At 41.8% G+C, this 18,893-nt stretch overlaps 2 protein-coding genes across 2 annotated transcripts; one reads left to right on the top strand and one right to left on the bottom strand.

Moving 5' to 3' along the window:
- The first annotated feature begins 530 nt into the window (after positions 1-530).
- On the top strand, positions 531-11,030 carry mcm10 (minichromosome maintenance 10 replication initiation factor). The gene is made up of 17 exons (XM_069671477.1): positions 531-537; positions 621-911; positions 1,025-1,237; positions 2,706-2,840; positions 2,933-3,137; positions 3,239-3,404; positions 3,741-3,908; positions 5,528-5,644; positions 5,765-5,967; positions 6,267-6,361; positions 6,762-6,875; positions 8,220-8,708; positions 8,963-9,093; positions 9,986-10,099; positions 10,436-10,581; positions 10,666-10,708; positions 10,814-11,030. The coding sequence occupies exons 1-17, from the start codon at positions 531-533 to the stop codon at positions 10,895-10,897; spliced, it is 2,721 nt and encodes a 906-aa protein (XP_069527578.1). The 3' UTR covers positions 10,898-11,030.
- A 745-nt stretch (positions 11,031-11,775) lies between these two features.
- ucmaa (upper zone of growth plate and cartilage matrix associated a) lies at positions 11,776-18,324 on the bottom strand. The gene is made up of 5 exons (XM_069671459.1): positions 18,214-18,324; positions 16,820-16,879; positions 16,627-16,722; positions 14,023-14,121; positions 11,776-12,171 (listed from the first exon to the last, which is right to left on the bottom strand). Exons 1-5 carry the CDS (start codon positions 18,269-18,271, stop codon positions 12,083-12,085), a joined length of 402 nt encoding a protein of 133 aa, XP_069527560.1. The 5' UTR covers positions 18,272-18,324; the 3' UTR covers positions 11,776-12,082.
- Positions 18,325-18,893: the final 569 nt, after the last annotated feature.

Raw genomic sequence — 18,893 nt, 5'->3', positions numbered from 1 at the left:
TGAACCAGGCCAACCTTTGCTTATCTCATTAAAAAAAAATCATGTACTGAGGCTTATGTGATTGTCTTGCACAGGGCAGTTTTAAGTAATTGACATTGCATACAATGGGAACGGTCCTTCCGTATAGTTCAATCACTGTAGTCTTCCATTACAAGATGTTGCTATTATGTGGGTTATGCTGATGCAAACATATTTGACCAGTATGTTTACACAGCAGAGTTATAACAATGAGTGAGACAATGCTTTTACTGTTTTACAAAATGTAAGTAATTTGGGGCAGTTATTATAGTCTTATATAATTTGGTACAGTGCAATATTGTTTAAAAATATTAAAGTATAAAGATCAAACATTTGATTTAGTTTGGTACAAGAAGATACAAGTAGAAGTTGGTGGAATTTGAATTTTGGCATACATTTTTATTATAGACCCTTAATTGAGTCAGTCTTTCACTCCATACATTATTCAAATGTCTGACTTCTTGTAGGTCACCAGGTGAACTAAAATCAGCTCCACCGTTCACATCTCTAGAATGGACAGTAAGTACCAGCAATTAGTTCACATTACAGTACAGCTTGTAACAAGGTCAAGAAATATGTTAGAGTATATCTTTTTTGTCTAGGTGAGGATGATCTGGACATTTTGACCGCGCTGCTGGCTGAGAGCGAGGGTGTCCAAGAAGAAAAGGACAGTCAGGAGCAGGAGGATGACTTGGACAACCTCTTTGACGATGATAATGAGGAGGAAGAGTACAAAGAGGGCGCGGAGGAGGGAGAGCGAGAAATGGAGAAGGAAGACTCAGTGTCTGAGCTCTTTGGAGACGTGGACGACATTGAAAATGAAGAGACTAAAGGAAAAGAAAGTGGAGAAGGAACCTGTGAGAGCCTGGACAGGTCCAGGGAGGATTTACAAGGTTTGTGCTGCTGCAGTCTCATCTGCTCCTTCTTCTAGTTGATGCTCAATGTAATTTATGTGCTGCTTGTTTGTTGTGTGTTCACCAGTGGTGTTTATTTCTTCCTTTTTCAGATGAGCTGAAGCGCATGCAGGAGCAGATGCAGCGGTTGCAGCAGCAGCTGGAAGCAAGCCAGAAGGTTTCATCCTCCACTACAGTCTCGACTAAAGGGAGTTCTGCTGGTCCCAAACCAACGACCCCCAAACCAACAACTCCCAAACAGCCAACCACTAAACCGTCCCAGGCCAAACCAGCCACTACCACACAAAAGACCAAGACACCAGCAGGTACATTTTGTAGTTTGTATTTGTGTTTCCACACAATTGCCTGTATTCAGTTATTTGTAATATAAAATTGAGAAATGTTGAAACTGTGTTGAAGTCAGTGCAGGCGTCCAAATCAAGGCAAGAAGTACGCCATGTGACTGCCTCGAGGCCTGTGCGTCACAGGCAACATAACTGCACTGCCTAAAGTGCTTTTATAACTGTCCAAAATGTGGGCACATCATACCAAATGTATGTATCTACATATACAGTATATATCTGTGTGTCTGTGTGAACCAGATAGAAGAAATAGTAACAAAAGAAACTCTATAAACAAGGCTACAAGCACGCTTTGAAATTCTAATTATTTAACTTTTTCACCAACTTTCTGTGATTATTTATAAAAGTGACAAAACAATATCCCAATCAGAATCGGGGTTTATTGCCAATTAGGTTCACACATACAAGGGATTTGTTTTGGTGTTTTTGTGCAGAACAATTAACACAGAACTAGAATAAAAATCAGTAAAAGACTTAAATAGAGCAAGAAAAAACAAATAGGTTATAAGAATAAACAGGTATAATTAAAAACTGTACAGATGTGCAGGATATTGGAGAGCTTACAGTATCAAATTTAAAATAGTGCATTGTACAGACAATATAAAAGTCAAGTGTGTGTTAATGTAGCACATAGAGTCTGATTTGAAGTCTTAACATTCCATTAAATAGGGCAGAGGTTTGAAAACTCCACAATTCACCTTTAAATAGTTATTTTACAACAAAATAAGCTAATTAGCATTAGCAACAACAGGTTTATTAGTGACCATTCATTGTCTCTTCAGTTGAATCTTTTGGCTTTAATCTTTTAATGTTGATACTGACTGAGGGGCTGGATGAGAGTCCATGTCAAGTGGGGGGGTGGGGTGGGGCCTTGTTGACGAGGCTGGCAGCAGAGGGGAAGAAACTTGTGTCATGAGTTTTTGGTCCCGATGGAGCGCAGCCTCTTGCCAGAGGGGAGGGTCTCAAAGAGACTGTGTCCGGCGTGAGAGGGGTCGGCCACAATCTTACCTGCACGCCTCAGGGTCCTGGAGCTGTGCATGTCATGGAGAGATGGCAAACAATACAGGCTATAATTGTTATATCTTTTGGGTGGAACTGCTTAGTGTAGTTCCTTATAGGGCAGAGATATTTGACAGTGGAACGTTTTCCAACTTTTTGCATGGGAGTGTGGACTGAGCGGTCGTAACAGGTAAATGGAAGCTCCAGAGGGCTGACTTTACAATCCCAAATATAAATCCTGCCATTAAAATCAATGTATTTAAAAGCACAGAAATAGAAAAATGTTTATAAACCATGTGTTCAGCTGCTGCAGAGTTTGACAGTCCACAGGCCACTTTGCCATTTTATTTTACGCTGAAGAAATGGATGAAGACAAACAGACACTCATAAGCAATTTGATTGAGCTTCTGTTTTCCTTCTCTTATTGTAACAGCAGACACATCTTCAGTCAGCGGAGAAAGTCTGAAGCTCCAGGAGTCCTCTGACTTCTTTGATCAGCTGAACAACGCTGACTCCTTCAAACGCAAACCCAGAGTGGCTCACACTGCCAAACCCAGCACATCACCAGGTAGAGCCTCACACAACCCATCAACATGAGCAGAACTGTTGGAAAAAGTATGTCAACGTATGAGTGTATTTACCTCACTGTTTCCATATCAGAAGACAGAGGGCCACTGGTGGAGATAAAGATCGGCAGCTCCTTCCAGCCAGTAGAGACTACCAAGGTCACCAATCCTCTACAGTCACCTCCAGCCTCTCAGAACAGACCTGCAGCAGCTGCATCAGCAGGACAGCAGAAACCTTCTACTCTTCCTCCTCTTCCTAAAGATGTGGGTGTGGAAAAATACTCCGGACTGCGGCTCAGGTGAGGACACTGAAGTGTAATCCTGGATTCGAGGCATACGAACACATCCAATCTTTTCTGTCCAGGGTTTCAGTCTGAGTCTTGTTTTTTTTGTGTTCCAGAAAACCGCGGGTCTCCTCCAGCGAGATGGACCGCAAGATGGCTGACCGCCGCCTCATCCGCCTGTCGCAGGTGCCGGAGCGTTTGGCTAAGGAGAAGCTCGAGGACAGCGACTGGGTGACGTTCGCCGTGCTGGTCAACAAAGTCACACCGCAAAGCAGCAGCAGTGTAGGTCTATGCTCAAACCTCCCGGCCTCAGTTATTACATCTGTGTTTTCTTAAATACAGGGATGTGTAAAGAGCTTAACAGGAAACTGTTTCTCATCATACATAATAATACTGAATATTTTTCTCCTGTGGAGTTCAGCCTGCATTTCTTGAAACTTTGGGAAGCAAGAAGAATACTGCAACACCCTCACCATGGAAAGCAAAATACTTATCTCTAAAGTCATCAACCCTGTGCAGAAGAGCAGTTTGGGATTTGATGATTGGATTTAAAACAGAAAAACAATTTGCAAACACTCTTTGCTTTCCCATTTTTGACTGAGTGCTTCCTCTCTGCAGGGAAAAACCTTCAGCATCTGGAAGCTGAACGACCTCCATAACCTGGAAGTGTTTGTGTCTCTGCTCCTGTTCGGTGAAGTCCACAAAGAGCTGTGGAAGACGGAGCCGGGCACCGTCATCGGCCTCCTCAACCCCAACGCCATGAAGCAGAAGGATGGATATGACGGGGTGAGTGGACAGTCTGAACCGAATATGAAAATGAAAATAATAAACGATGGCTGCTCTTGTGTGTTGAGGTAATAACAATGTGTCGCTTTAAATGATGCACCATTTTCCTCTTCAGGTTTCACACATGCCTGTAGTTTTCAAATATGGAAGAAAAAACATCCAGGACAGTTTAATTTTCCAATAATAAGTATAAATGCAACATCTCAAACCAGACTGATTTGCCAGAAAGATTGTAGAGAGATTTTAGAGGGTTAAAGGTCAAAATCAGGGGACAGGAAACAGGCCCAGAGGGACGTTGCGTGTCAGTCTTAGAACATTAACCTTAAAATTAAACTCTCGTTCAGTCGTGGTAAAGTCCTAATCTTGTACGTGTTTATGTTCTGCTGAGTTGGTTGTTTGTCTGGCTGGTTTGGAGCTTTCGCAAATTAAAGCACAAAACAGTCTGGTGGTGTCTGGAGATTAAAAATAGTCAGTACGGTTTGGCATGCCAAACTGAGATGTTAAGTGAGCAAAGTGGCGAGGAAAGCCAAAGCTCTGCCCAACTGCACAACGCGCACACACACACACACACACACTCACCCATACCATACATTTAGTATGTGGTCTCTAATCTCAGAAGACGGGAGCAGCAGTTTGGACACAGCTTCCAGTGTCTCTGTCGAACGTTTGAATCATAAGATTTAGTAAAACTGTAACTTACCCACAGACAGCTTTGTAGTAGGTTTCTGCTGTTTTTTTTTGTTAATAATAAACTTTAATATTGAAGTTAATTAAATACAGCACTTATCAAGTAGTAGCTTCACAGATGCACAGCCTTCCACATTTCTCTTCCTGTTCATCTGCTTTTTCTTTTGAGAGCATTGCTAAAGAATTTATAACCGACAGCTGTTTAAGTTTTGATGTCTATTGTTACGGTTTTTGATATTGACATCAATATTTTGCAAAAGTATTTTACTCCATCTTAAAAAGTTAAAACATTAACATTACTGATTAATGGGGCGCTGGTTTAGCTTACTTGGTGGAGCAGGCGCCCCACGTACAGAGGCTGAAGTCCTCGATGCACTCTTCGTAGGCTTGACTCCCGGTCTGCCGATCATTTGGTGCATGTCATCCCCGACTCTCTCGACCAACGTTTCCTGTCTCTCTTCAGCTGTCCTATAAAAAAAGGCAAAGCCAATACGTTTTTTTCTTAAGATTATTGATTAATCTACAGTATATTTTCTATATTATTTAATTCATAATTTCGTGTCAATATTAGAAAATAGTAAAAAATGCTCAACCAAAATATCTTGTTTCATCCACACGTCACTGCAGTAGTTGTAACGACTTTAGGTTTTTTCTGCATTAATGAATGAAAAATGATTTAAACAATTTATTGTCAAATTAGTTTGACATTTGAATTAATTCGAAAGAAAGAAAATCTAAATCTATAAAACATACAGAAGGTTTATAATAATGTCAAAAATAAGTTCCATTTATAAAATATTTCAATGAATACAAGATGGAGCATCCCCAACAGTTGACATGTTGTCTCTTCTGTTTCATATTGTGTCTTTTGATTGGTCATTTGTCACTGATTCCCGTTTTAGAAGATAAAAGCCTGTGTTGTATGTGTGCAGGTGAGCCTGACGGTGGATCACCCACAGAAGGTTTTGCTGATGGGTGACGCTCAGGACTACGGCACCTGCAAGGCCGCGAAGAAGAACGGAGACCCCTGCTCTCAGATCGTCAACATGGTGGGTGAATTTTCCTTTCTCTAGATGTATCAGCCTCACTTTTTTATCCATTGAGTCTCATTAGGAATCAGTATGCCATCATCATCTTACAGATGTTTCTGTGTGGTTGTGGCTTTCCAGTTTGAGTGCCAGTACTGCCAGTATCACGTCAAGGCCCAGTATAAGAAGATGAGCGCGAAGAGGGCCGATCTGCAGTCCTCGTTTTCTGGAAAAGCTCCAAACAAGGTGAAGGGGAAAGGTGCCGGTGGTGGCCTGAGGGACCGCCTGTGTCAGGACGGCTTCTACTACGGCGGTGTTTCCTCAGCCGCCTGCGCCGCGTCAATGTGAGTGATGAAGTCGTTTAATTGATCTGTTTCCCATAAATTCTCACTTTAAAGCACACCATCTAATTAATGCAGAAATAATTTTTAAAAATGTGTGTCCTACTGCTCCTGATCAGCAGACGCTCTAGTAGATAACAGTGCATACAGAGGTCACAGCCCTGTCCAATTTGGAGACTGGTGGCAATTATATTTGCACTTTAACAGTGCATGCTGAAAACAATTTGTACTTGCTAACTGCAACTTACAGAGCCAGGAGCAGTGTGTGGGAGCTGTTTCAGTAACAGGTCTGTGTGTTGCAGAACGGCGTCCAAACCCAACAAACCGGCCCAGAAGACTCTGGACAAGATGTTTGTGAAGGGCTCCGCTCAGCTCGTCAACCAGGCCAAGAGGCTGGGTAAGAACTGATCTCTAACACGTTCAGGACGGCCTGTTTCACCAAATCCTGCCTAAGTGCATATTTACTGGCATATAAACTGAGTCAATAAAGTCTGTTAGCAAACCCTTTATACGTTGCTAACCTTTTATATGTCTTGTGAGAGTTTATAAGTTTAAATGTTCTAAGAGTAAAATGACATCCTCCACATTTCATCTTTTAGGGGTATGTTTATCTTAAACACTCTTAACCTTATTTTGTAAAGTTGTTTAAAAATGTGTCGATGTTTTAGGTAGTAAGAAAGTATCTTTATAATACTTGATTTATTAGGGCCTCTACAAAGTGAAACAATGCTGAAAGATTGCCCCATAAAGGAAAAAAAATTGTAATCGTTTTCTGCTTGCTTGTTTGTATTTTTCAGCCGTGCAGTCCGGTGAAGTTTCCGGTTGTTCAAATGAGTTTAAAAGCCTGATGTCGGTACCGACACCCGGAGCTCTGCAGCTGAAGAAGCACCTGATACAGGGCAGCCAATCAGGTACACAACATGGAACCATCTCTGTGCTGTTGACTTCTAGCTAATTAAGAACTGATTACACTTATTTTATTTATGTATTCCTGTGCTCTGACATCTCATGGCCTGTCCCTCATATATTTCTAGACACACAATATTTACACTCGCAGATTTGATCAGATTCGACCTGTTTCAGTGTATAGACCAAGTATTTATCCAAAAATAGATTATGAAGAACTTATAGACCAGTTCCAGTCATGTTTTAAGACATATAAAATGTCTGCTTGAAATAATAAATTGTGTCTGATATGTTTTTTCTGCAAAATACGTTTAATTACCTTGTAAAAATCCTCCCAAAGCATCTCCTCCTTCTCTCTCATTAGAAATTCCTGAATCTACTTAGGCCCCGCCCACTTTGCACATTTCCAACCGCCCCCTCCGTCGCCAAAACACAACACGTCTCTGCCATCGTTTAGTGGCAACTTGTTGAAACTTAGCTAGCTTGAAATGTAGTAATTAGCAGTAGTCAGTAGTGAGTTTGCAAAAATGACGATGGCGGTTACAGCTGGCTTGTGCATCGCTGAAGTGGTTGCCATAGGTTACACATAATGATATGCATAGCGTCGCCCCGTCCATTAACGGGATTGGCTCCTTAGGTTTGTGACGTCTCAAACCTGCCAATCTGAATACATGTTGTTCAGCCTGTCCAAAGCAGACAGGCCCAGCCATGGAGATGACTGCTGATGTTGTCCCTGATATGTAGCACATGAAGAACACCACATGGAGACGTTACGTTAAACACTTGATTTTCTCTGGAGGGACTCTTTACGAAGTTCAGTCGAATCCCAGAACAGTGTTTAATTGAGGAGCTGTTAATTTTAAATCAAGTCCAGTTATGATTGTTTCTCTTTTCGTTATAATCTTATTCAATTTTTATTTATGAAGAGCATTCTTAGGCATCATTTTACACTCTGTATAACAGCAAATACATAAAGCATTGTGCACACATCAAACATAAAATAATATACAATAACAGTAGAGAGAGGAAATAGAAAATACCTAAAAATGATTAAGGCACGTTTACTATATTCAATCTTATGAAGTCAGACTTTGCATGTTTAAATGTATTCTGCCAACTTGGTCAGAAAAATAAATTCTGTTTGCCCTTTGAGGAAATCATTTATTTTATTAATTTTCAACTTAAAATGACATCGTTAAAAACTTAGATAAATGTACTTTTATGAGGCTTACATAGAAAATGTATCCCTTTCCTACAGCACTCACATTATTCTTCCTCTCCTATCCTTTGCGACTAAAATCCTTTAAATATAGCAATGAACTATTCATGAACCTGTTTTTCATCCTCAGTCCCCAAAGATGCAGCTGGAGCTCCAGTGCAGTCCATCTCCGCCTCAGACCTGCTGAAGCAGCAGAAACAGAAGCAGCGGGAGCTCCAGGACATCCGCAAACGCAGGGCAGACGAGATCCAGAAAAGGGTGCTGCAGAGCTCTGCAGTGCCCAGACCCGGGTCATCGTTACCGGGGAGAGGTGGTCTCATGTCACCAAAAGCAGCTTCTGAGGCCCCCAAGACCACCCACAGCCCCAAAGCTCCAAACACCCCCACCCTGGGGCGAGGCTTCTCTGAGGGGGAAGACATCCTCTTCTTTGAGAACAGCCCGCCATCCGCCCCCGCCCCCAGTGCTCTCAGCCTATCAGCTGCTAAGCTGGCTGCTCTGAGGAAGCTGAGGGCCAAAGGGGCGGGGCTGGAGAAGGAAGACCCCAACGCTGTGAAGAGGAAGAGGAGCAACGACGGTGAGATCAACGCCAGAGTGGAGAAGAATCTCACCTCCCCCAACGGTGCGCACACAGTTCACATTAAAGATGTCATTCATACTTTCTTTTTAATACCTTATTTTGTATTTTGTTGCTGCTGATTTAATCATCAGGAAATCATTCAGTTATTCAGAACTTTATTCATGACAGAGGACGAGGAGCTCACTGAAGAATTTGAAGACATTTGAGCACTTGATTTGATTAGTAGAATTTAGATTTCTGCGGTTTCTATAAATGTTCTGTATATGTTTGAACCCCTCCTTTTACTCACATTGCAGGTGAATCGTCAAGTAAAGAGGAAGAGGAACCGGTCCAGAAGAAGAAGAGAGAACAACTCCAGTACGTGCAGTCAGAGGAGTTTCAAAAGATCCTCAACGCCAAATCTCGCCACAATGTTATACTGCAGGCGGTAAGACAATGACACTTCCTGCATGCGTCTATTAAAGACTTGTTTTCCTAAGCCTATTTTGATGTACTGCAAATATATATATACATATAAGCAGAGGTCTTCACGGGTCCAAAATGTCATGCCCGAACCCAAAGAGACCCGGAAATGTACGACCCGGTGCCTGGCCGTGCATATAATCCATCCTCCGCCGAGAAAGTTCATAAAATGCTTCCAGGTTTTCTGTTATCCATGTCGTGTTGATAAAAACACCAACGCTAATCCACTAGTTATTTCAGATCAAAAGTCCACTTGCTGTCACGCAGACGGATGACAAATGCACGGCTCGTTTAGAAGCAGCGTTGTCGCTTTGTTGCATCCAGAATAAAAAAGTAACTTTGATTATTTTTCCTTTTGAACAATGATAACGATTAGTCTCTGCTACAGCTGCTAACGTTAACATTTGTAGTTTGCTATCGTCCGTGTTGTCCGACTCTTGTGACACCTGACCCTTCACCTTCCTGAGCAAAAGCAGCTGGAGCACTCGCTCAGTCAGGTCATTGGTGGCACCTTGTGGCCATAGCTGCACTTTGCTTGCACTTTCTCTTTCATCATGACCAGCCCTTTCTAATCACGGCCGGGTGTTCGAACCCCGAACCCGGGGCTCTAGAACGAGTCGTGACCCTTCCCAGGTCCTAGGGTTCCGGTGGGCCCGTGAAGACCTCTACATCGAAGATCTGATTTCTCCCTTTTTTTTCTATTTCATTAACACATTGTAAAATGTGTGTGAATGAAAGACATTTATACACTTAATGTCCTCACTCTCTCTCTCTGTCTCTCTCTCTCTCTCGCTCTCTCTCTCTCTGTCTCTCTCTCTCTCTCTCTCTCTCTCTCTCTCTCCCTCTCTCTCACTCAGGCTGAGTACCAGCTGCAGGAGCGCTACTTTGATCCTCTGGTGAAGAAGGAGCAGATGGAGGAGAAGATGAAGGGCATCAGAGAGATGAAGTGTCGTGCTGTTACCTGTAAAAAGGTATTAAGTCAAATTTCCACATATATGAATGTGTCTATTTTGTTCTAAATTAAACTTTGAGATAATGTTGGTGACCTGGTATCAGTCTCCTTGGATAGTCCGGCCCAATCCCATTCTCCACCCATAAAGCCTGAGCACTGATCCTTACGGACTTTAATGATGTCGGGCTTGAGTCTGTGAGGGTTTGAGAACTGCATAAGAATGAGGAATGGGACACAATATTATTAAAGAATTAGAAAAAAAAGCCAACCTCCATAGTGAAGAGATTGGAATTTGGCCTCTCTCTGGTACAAGTAGGAAATATAACCTGTTTTTCCCATGTTCCCTTGCTTCCAGTGTAGCTACACCTACTTCAAGCCGGCTGATCGATGCGTGGAGCAGAATCATGATCTGCACTGGCACGATGCCATGAAACGTTTCTTCAAATGTCCCTGTGGACAGAGAGCCATCGCTCTGGACAGACTGCCCAACAAGCACTGCAGGTGAGATTCTTCATGTCCCTGTAGCTGTAGTCATCTCTCTCTCAACTGAAACACGTTATAACTAATGTTGTTTTATGTTTTCAGTAACTGCGGGCTGTTTAAATGGGAGCGTGACGGGATGCTGAAGGTATGATCTCTCACTGAGTAATAGATTACAGCTCATTTACAAATAAAAAACGTTCCTATTGTGAAAGAAACAGAGCTGATGTCGCTCTTTCTTCTTTAATTGCAGGAGAAAGCTGGACCTAAGATCGGCAGAGAGCTTCTCCAGCCTCGAGGAGAGGAGCACGGAAAGTTCCTCAACAGCATGAAGTGACCACACCAAGCCGGTTGTCGAGGGGATGTGTGTTTTTATTTTTGTAATTTAAGTATCATAGTAGCATTTTTACATTTGTATAAATTATGTTTTTGAAAGTTTGATGTTTTGATATTGATCGTGGAGATTTGAATATGTGGAGATGTTTGAAACGAGCTGATTAAAGTAAGAATTTGAAAGGTACCCAAGCTCTTCTTTATTGCATAAGTAGGGCGCTGTTACATGACTGCCTTTAAGAGTCCCATCTACTCTTTCATATTTGGTTCACAGTGACTCGACCTGGCTTCTGTATCAGGACACAAAAGTCCTTAAAACACCCTCCATGTGTTTCCATGATGACTACTGTAGCCAGGTGGCCCTCTCTGAAGTCTGCGAGCCGATCCACACATGTCCTTTAACAGGGAAGCTCTGGGTTGAATCACAGTTAAAAGATCAAACAGCTTTTGTATTTGAAGCTATGTTATTAGTTCAGCTTGAGTGCCATGCCGCATCATTTGTGGGTTTAATTTGCCCTCATTATCCCGTTGCTTCTTTCTTTCCCCCCCTTTCCCCACCTCCTCTCTCTCTCCTTTGCCCAGTTTCTGTCTAATATTTCCACTCTGGAATGTGGAATTAATTTCAGCCTGATGACTTCTGCAGCTCACCTCATCTTTTTTTATTCCAGGCTGCCTCCCTTTCCTTTAAATACCACGAATACCAGACAGGGCTCGGGTGAGTCAAAACACATTAGTGCTCTTGGTATCAGGAGACTCGTCTTTGTCATTTTGATTTAAAGATGTAAAAATATACGTGCATGCCTCGAAAAACAAGTCAGTTGTTAATGTAAGAAGTTAATTTATTGCTGCTAAAGCTGCAATCTGACATGAAACACAATGTAAAGCTTTTATGTGCATGTAAAAAAAAAAGTAAGCATGCAAAACATACAGTATAATATCCATTTAATGATAAAATGTGGCTTACAATACAAAAACTGCACTTTTAATACATTTTACAGTTGGAAAAGGAGACGCATATTGCACAATTTAACTTTCATAAAAAAAAGACAAATAAACCTTTATCTTGTAGATAAAAGTATAGAACAACATGGAGACAACTCTCAAAGTGTCAGGAATCAATGTTAGTTACAATATGAAGCTGCTGCTCAAATGAGAGGTGCTATTGCTCGGCCCTCCATGTGACAGTCGCTCAGTGGAACCAGTAGTAGCGAGGGTATTGGCCGTCGTAGTGATACTCTCTGAACTGCTCATTCTTCTCACTTGTTCTCTCATCTTGCTCTGTGGATCAAAACAAGAGTTGAATTAAAGTTTGCTATACTCAATATTTTTATATTAAAGATCTCTGTTTCGTTCCCTTTGGCGGCACCTATGGCGACAAAACGGTAATTGCGAGAGCACACTTCCCAGATATCCAGACAGTGTTGCACGTGTGACGTCCACGGTTGTAAATCTTGATTTTCCTCGCTGCTAGCCGTATTCCTTTTTAGACTGTTTCTTTTCTTTGTTTGTTCAGCCATAGTAGATTACTGTTTACTCGTGACACTTGCAGAGACCAGAAAAGCAGCCGCTTAGCTCCGCCTTCCCTCTCTGGCAGACCAACCACTGCTGGGTGATGGAAAACGCGTCACTACCTGGGTGCCGCTTGGGATTTTGTGATTGTTACCTCATTAGGCGATACATAGTGACTTAACAGACATTTATTTACATGAACATCTAGGAGGTTGTCACTTTAACAAAGGAACATGTGTCTCCTGCCCGTGCCAGCTGGGGTCAATAGTAGGGGTGATCTTAGTGAGAATGATCTTTCAACTTCGCAGCTCCCCTAAGTAGAGTTTTTGGCTTCTTTAAGGTAATTGCCTACTGTCTGCCAGTCTGAACCGTGTTTTCGGCAACAGCAGGCTGCTGTTTATAGCCGATAAACTCCCTGTATGTTACCTTTGCAGTACAAATGAATAAAAATTCAAATATACACAACATGCACACCACACATAGACAAACATGCACACACACATACACACGAAAAAAGTGTTAAAAGTGTTGAGTGTTGGGGCAACTCTCAGGTCCTCAGGGAGGCACTCCATCGTCTTGGGGCATAAATACTGAAAGTGGCCTCCCCTGCTTTGGAGTTCGTACATGGGGTAGTCAGAAGACCACCTTTGGTCTGTGGACCAAAGAGTTCTAGCTGGGTTGTAGCTGTTTAGCATGCATTTTGTGTACTCAGGAGCAAAGTCATTTAGAGCTTTGTACACAAGTAGGAGAATTTTACACTCAATCCTTGTTTTGATGAGGAGCCAATGAAGTGATCTAAGAACAGGTGTGATATGAGATGCGAGACGCGGGGGTACACCCTGGACGGATTGGCAGTCAATCACAGGGCTGACACATAGACAGACTTTCACGCTCACACTCACAGCCATTTTTAGAGTCACCATGAACCTAACGAGCATGTCTTTGGGCTGTGGGAGGAAGCCGGAGTACCCAGGGGGAACCCACGCATGCACAGGGAGAACATGCAAACTCCACACAGAAAGAACATATTGTTCGAACAGGGATTCGAACTCTGGACCTTCTTGCTGTGAGGCGACAGCGCTAACCACAAACCACCCAAAACATGGCTTATCTTTTATATAAAAGCCCAGTCACGTCTTTATAGTTAGCAGTTCTTAGTTTAGAAACCAACACTGCAACTATATCACACGGGACAGTCAACCACAGGAAAGATTGTTAGCTTCGGGTGGACCACAAATGGACACTTTGATTTGGTGTGGAGTCTCAGGCACTCTGCTGTGGTCCGAAGGCTCGTGGGTGCCATGAAGTCCACTCGACATCCAAACGAGAACACTGTCTTCCCTCAATGTGTCCTCTCTATTGGGCCTTCTCGTGACAGCTAACATTCCAGTATATCTCAGGCTTTTCTCAAGGACCAATTAAGGTTAGCCCTCACAACATGATGCAAAGTGGCTAAATTGGCTTGTGCTTACTGATGCGAAGTCTCTGTGCTATATCGTTCTGTTTTATTTAGTGTCACAGAACAAAGGTTTTTATGTTAAATATGAGTATTTTCAGTTGGGGTTTAATGAAGGGTTAAACCGTCATTTGGAATTAAAAGCAGCTGCACTCAGGTCTTACCGTCACGCTCCTCCTCCACGTAGTTCTCGAACTCATCCCTTTGCTCCTCGTTGTACTCCCTCCTCCGCTCGTTTGCCGTGAGCCTTACCCTCTGCTCGGCTGAGGAGAGAAAAGGGGAGAGGAGAGCTTATGTGGAAGCCAACAGTTTTATCTGTGGACACACACTCACATGTTCCTGATAGATGATGCAGGTGCAGCCACTGCACGTTAAAAACAACCCACTGTTTTGTCTACTGTGTGATTTGTAGGTATGCTAGTTGCATGGCTCAAGTTAGTCTGCTAGCTGGTTAGTATGGGCTCAAAAATGGCTTCAGCTGTTTGGTGGGTTATTACATTTATTGTCGCAGAGGATGAGTCCCTGACTTTTCTTTCCTTTTTTTTCAATAGGACAGTTGATAGAGTCAGAAATGGAAGAGAAAGTTGGAACGACATAACAGCAAAGTACCTAGGGTCAGAGACGAACCTGGGGTCGATGCGTCAAAGGCTGGGTTTCTGTACATGGGGCACGCACATGCTTTAGCCAGAGCTAAACCGACGCCCCAGTCCCTGGCTTTTCAAGAAGTACCATCATTAGGTCTTTGTCGAATTGGGTTATATTCTGGCTGAAAAGGACAAATGTGATACAAAAGCCCAGAGTTCAACTTCAGATGACTGCATGTTTTATTTGTTCTGGATGGAAATTGCAGCACATTGAAATTAATTTGGACTGCTGTTGTTTTGGCCTTGTTGGCCACCGTAGAGTTATGACTAAAGCCAAAGCAAAAATGTTCCATCCTAAGCTACAAGGTGTAGTTTTTGCTAATAAGCTAGTAAATGTTAATCTATGGTCAAACATGGTTAACAAGCTAAACATCAGCATGTCGCTTTCTCATTGTAAGCATGTTAGTAATCTAACATTTAGCCCAAATCACAGCTGTGCCTAATTAGCCTCAAAGAACAGCTAGCGTAGCTGTAGATCTGTAGTCTTGCTAACTGGAAGCTCAGTGGAAAACCCCAAACATAAGACCAAAGTTGTGTAAGTAACTTGTGTTCACACAAATTAAATATTAGATTTACAAGAGTGTGAGTATGGTGGGGTTTAAAAAAACTAATAAATGTGGGTAACCCACACCACATACTGTAATGTATTGGAGTTTTTGTAAAGACCTCCACCCTGCAAAACCAAACATCCCCACCTCTACAGGCACAAGGCAGCCACTGTACATTAGACATTACTGCGCTGTTTGTGTTTTTCTTTTGAGTCCATCATTTGTTGATTCACAACATGCTTGTAGTGGATTACAGGGAGTGTGAGGATTACAGCACAACATGAATGTATTCACATAGACCTCCGTCTACACTGCAAACTTATTTTCCCTCCAAGTAGGCCAGTGATTATCCGTCCTGAACCTATGTTCCAAAATGTAACAAATTGATCAAGTATCGTAATTTATATTAGCATTTAGTCTACGAATTGGAAGACTCAAGTTTGGGTCTAAGAAATGATGTTCTTTTATTTTTCTAACCTCTAACTCTCTTATTTCAGAATCCTAAGTTACATCATAAGAAGTTTCTGGAAGACCACCACTGCTTTATGAAAACTGATCTGAAGCCACACCAGGTTCTGCAATCATCCAACATCTGGTGAAAATATTGCATGTGCCTGATTTGTATGTCGGACCAGCAGGGATGAAATTTGTTTTTATCTTTAGTACATTTTCGTCTTATTTTGTTTTTCGGCTCACAAACAGATATTTTCAGAATTAGTGCCAATTGAGGTAGACTCTCACAATTAAGACTTAACAAATGACCATTTGTAAGCACTGAGCCCCAGAGACTGGCCTTAAGGCCTAAGCAACCTCTGCATCACTTTTCGGCCAAAACCTGGCAAGGAACATTTTTTTCAAAGAATGTGGACCTGTTTGTCCGGAGCCGAGGCCCCGTTGGTTGCTCTGATGGGCGGGAAAGGTGAAATGAGCCATTGCGTACTTTCCATAAAAGATGAAAATCTACATCATCAGCAGCATTTGGGCATGAAAATAAGTTGTTTTGTATTTTCAGGTTTCTCCTAAACCCTCCACATGAGTGTGTTTGTTCATTTGATTTGAGGCGTGTTGCCTTTGTGAAACGTCCTGATGCTGGCAGTGAAAGAATGAGCTTATTGTACCAAGAAACTGAGAGTGGGAAGCCTGCTCCATACTACCCTGTGACTCCTTCTGCAGCCTCCAGCTTCTGTGTGTGTGTCAAGTTTAAGAGCTGCCACTGTATAGAACAACACCTGCTTGAGTTTCCATTACTCTCTCTGCATTTCTCTCGAACTTTCACAGCTCGCAGTCAAAACCTCAAACCATCGCATCTTCAGAGTCCAACTACAAACCAATAAACCAACACTCCCACATGCACTCACATACAAATGTTGTACGGAAGGCAAAGCATGCCAAAATTTAGACAGTCCACAGTGTGGCCACATGTGGCTACATCGACCACTGAAGCAACACTGAGGCATGAAACCACATAACCCATTAATAAATAAATCTCATTGCCCTGAAGTAGATGGTTCAAAAGAATGCATTCTGAGCACACAACTACTGTAATCTTAAGCTAAACAAACACTGAAGAACTTACCTTGGTACTCAGCATAGTATTGAGGTGAGCGGCGATTGCGGCGTCTGAAGAAGTTGGAGGCTTCTGACTCAGGCATAAACAACTGCGGTGCTGCCCCTTCAAGTAAAAGGTCAAAAGGTGAGTGTTGCGTATGGAGGCCATGTGGAGCAATAATTTTATGTGATATTATTGTAAGTGTTTGAACAGGTATCACCTTTATGTTCGCCTGCTTTTGAGTCGTCTTTGACTGCTGCATTTTCCACAACACTGGAAACTGAGGTATGAGGAACAGGAGAAATGATCATTACTTCACACTAAGATCAAAACATCAAAACATCAATGCAAAATGTCTTTACTGATGAGTATTAAGTAAAAAAAATGGGCGGAATGGGATTTAAACGTGCTTATGTCTGTATTCCAAAATAAAATGGACCATACAACCTCACTTTCCAGCCTCTGTGCAGGCACACAAATCCTACCTACACAGTTTGATATTTGTGCCGAATATAATGCACACTACAATGCATTGCTTCAGTCAAAAAGAATGTGCCACAGATTGAACACATGAAAATGGCAAACAAAAAATATTTGGAAATTGAAAATACGGAATACAAATAATTTGTCACACAGGATAACAATTACAAGGAGCGCCTTGGAATGCCACATGGCTGCATGCAAACAACTGTTGCTGGTTTGATTCCTCAAAAGTTAAAAACAAGAATAGAATGTCAGATGGACCTCTTTCATCATATATGGAAGTCCGCAGGGGCCATAATTGTACCTATACACATTTTAAATATAGCAGATTGAGTCAAGATTGAAATAACCGACAATAACTTTTATTAATTACTTTCAATCACAGGACGTCTCTCCTTGGATCATCCATCTACAAAATTTAAAATATTCATTCAGATTAGTGTTGCTCATTTCCATAATTAATTTTACCACGCCCAGTTGTTCACTGACTGGTCTGCCGCACAGCTGTTGTTTGGCCAAATGTCACTGTGAAAACTAAACAACTGAGATTCTGGCGGTCGTTGAGAAGACTTCTGGCGGTCGTTGAGAAGACTTCTGGCGTGTGTCAGATAAAATTGCAGGTTTTGACTAGATCTTTAAATGAGGGAAAACATGTTTCCTTGGTATGCTCAGCCAAAAATCGGGTGTTTACTGTTTACTTTACTCACTTGCCAATATTCATCCAGAGAACAGGACTTTAAACTTTTATTCAAATATATGACATTGAACAACCAGCATTTCTGTACAAATTGACTTTTACAATTTACAAAAAGGATTTACACTGATCGCTATTTTCCCTTAAATGATTGGCTGAGATGAAGTTTAAAAAGCTGAAATCTTAAATAAATAAATACAACTTAAGAATAAACTCTGACCGATTCAAACTGACACCCACAAAAGGCCTACGGTAATTTAAGGCAACAATATACAACCAGATTTAACAATTTTTCCAATTTTTTTCCAATTTTTTCCATTTTTAAGGATAACAGCGTGTCACTGCATTATACCCTCAAAACTATTTTCCTCATCTCCTACAAAAATGTATAAGCCAAAAAGATCTTTTCCCTCCACCCACCCAGACAAGGTACTCACAGGTGAGGATGAGGAGGATGGAAAGCAAAGGGAGCACAAATACTCGAGTCCAGGACATCTTGAGAGAGGAAAGCGATGACTTTACCGGACTAAACAGTACACCTAACTGAACTGAACTGAGAGAGGAGAGAAATATGAAGGAGGAAGGTGGCAGAGGCAGGGACAGTGGAAGAAAGTGGGAGGAGGAAAAAGAAGAGAAAGGCTCAGAGAGATGGGAGGGAAACTACTGGAATTTCAATTGCCCAAGGGAGAAGATGAAGAAGAAAACAAGGATGAAAAGGAGGAGTGATAAGGTAAGGAGAAGAAGATCAGAGCAGAGTGGAAATCAGGATTTTGTTTATATGGAAATCAAATTTCTTTTTTTATTTACCCAATTGGTATGGAGTTAAAAATATATAAACTGCAATACCCCGACATCCTGTATTGTGAGATTTGATTTGGTGATTGAATTTACAAAATAGGCTACCAATATTTTTTTCTACATACTATATTTTAAAATTGGGAGTTAACAGTTTTTCTTGATTGCTTTGACCTGCTTAAAGAAACTGGGATCCACTCGGTTTTCATCATCACTGTCTCAGCAGAGCACAAGACACCTCTTTCAAATATGTTAACCCTTTCTCATGGGATTGACACACAGATGTCATTCAAGCAGTCCAAACTCCATTGTTTTAGCTATG

This window comes from Semicossyphus pulcher, unplaced genomic scaffold (assembly GCF_022749685.1).
Source record: "Semicossyphus pulcher isolate SPU_LCO1_2020_fin unplaced genomic scaffold, fSemPul1.0.p SCAF_20, whole genome shotgun sequence".
Classification (NCBI taxonomy): Eukaryota; Metazoa; Chordata; class Actinopteri; order Labriformes; family Labridae; genus Semicossyphus; species Semicossyphus pulcher.
The sequence above is the reverse complement of the archived record's forward strand: the minus strand, read 5'-3'. Positions and strand labels throughout refer to the sequence as shown.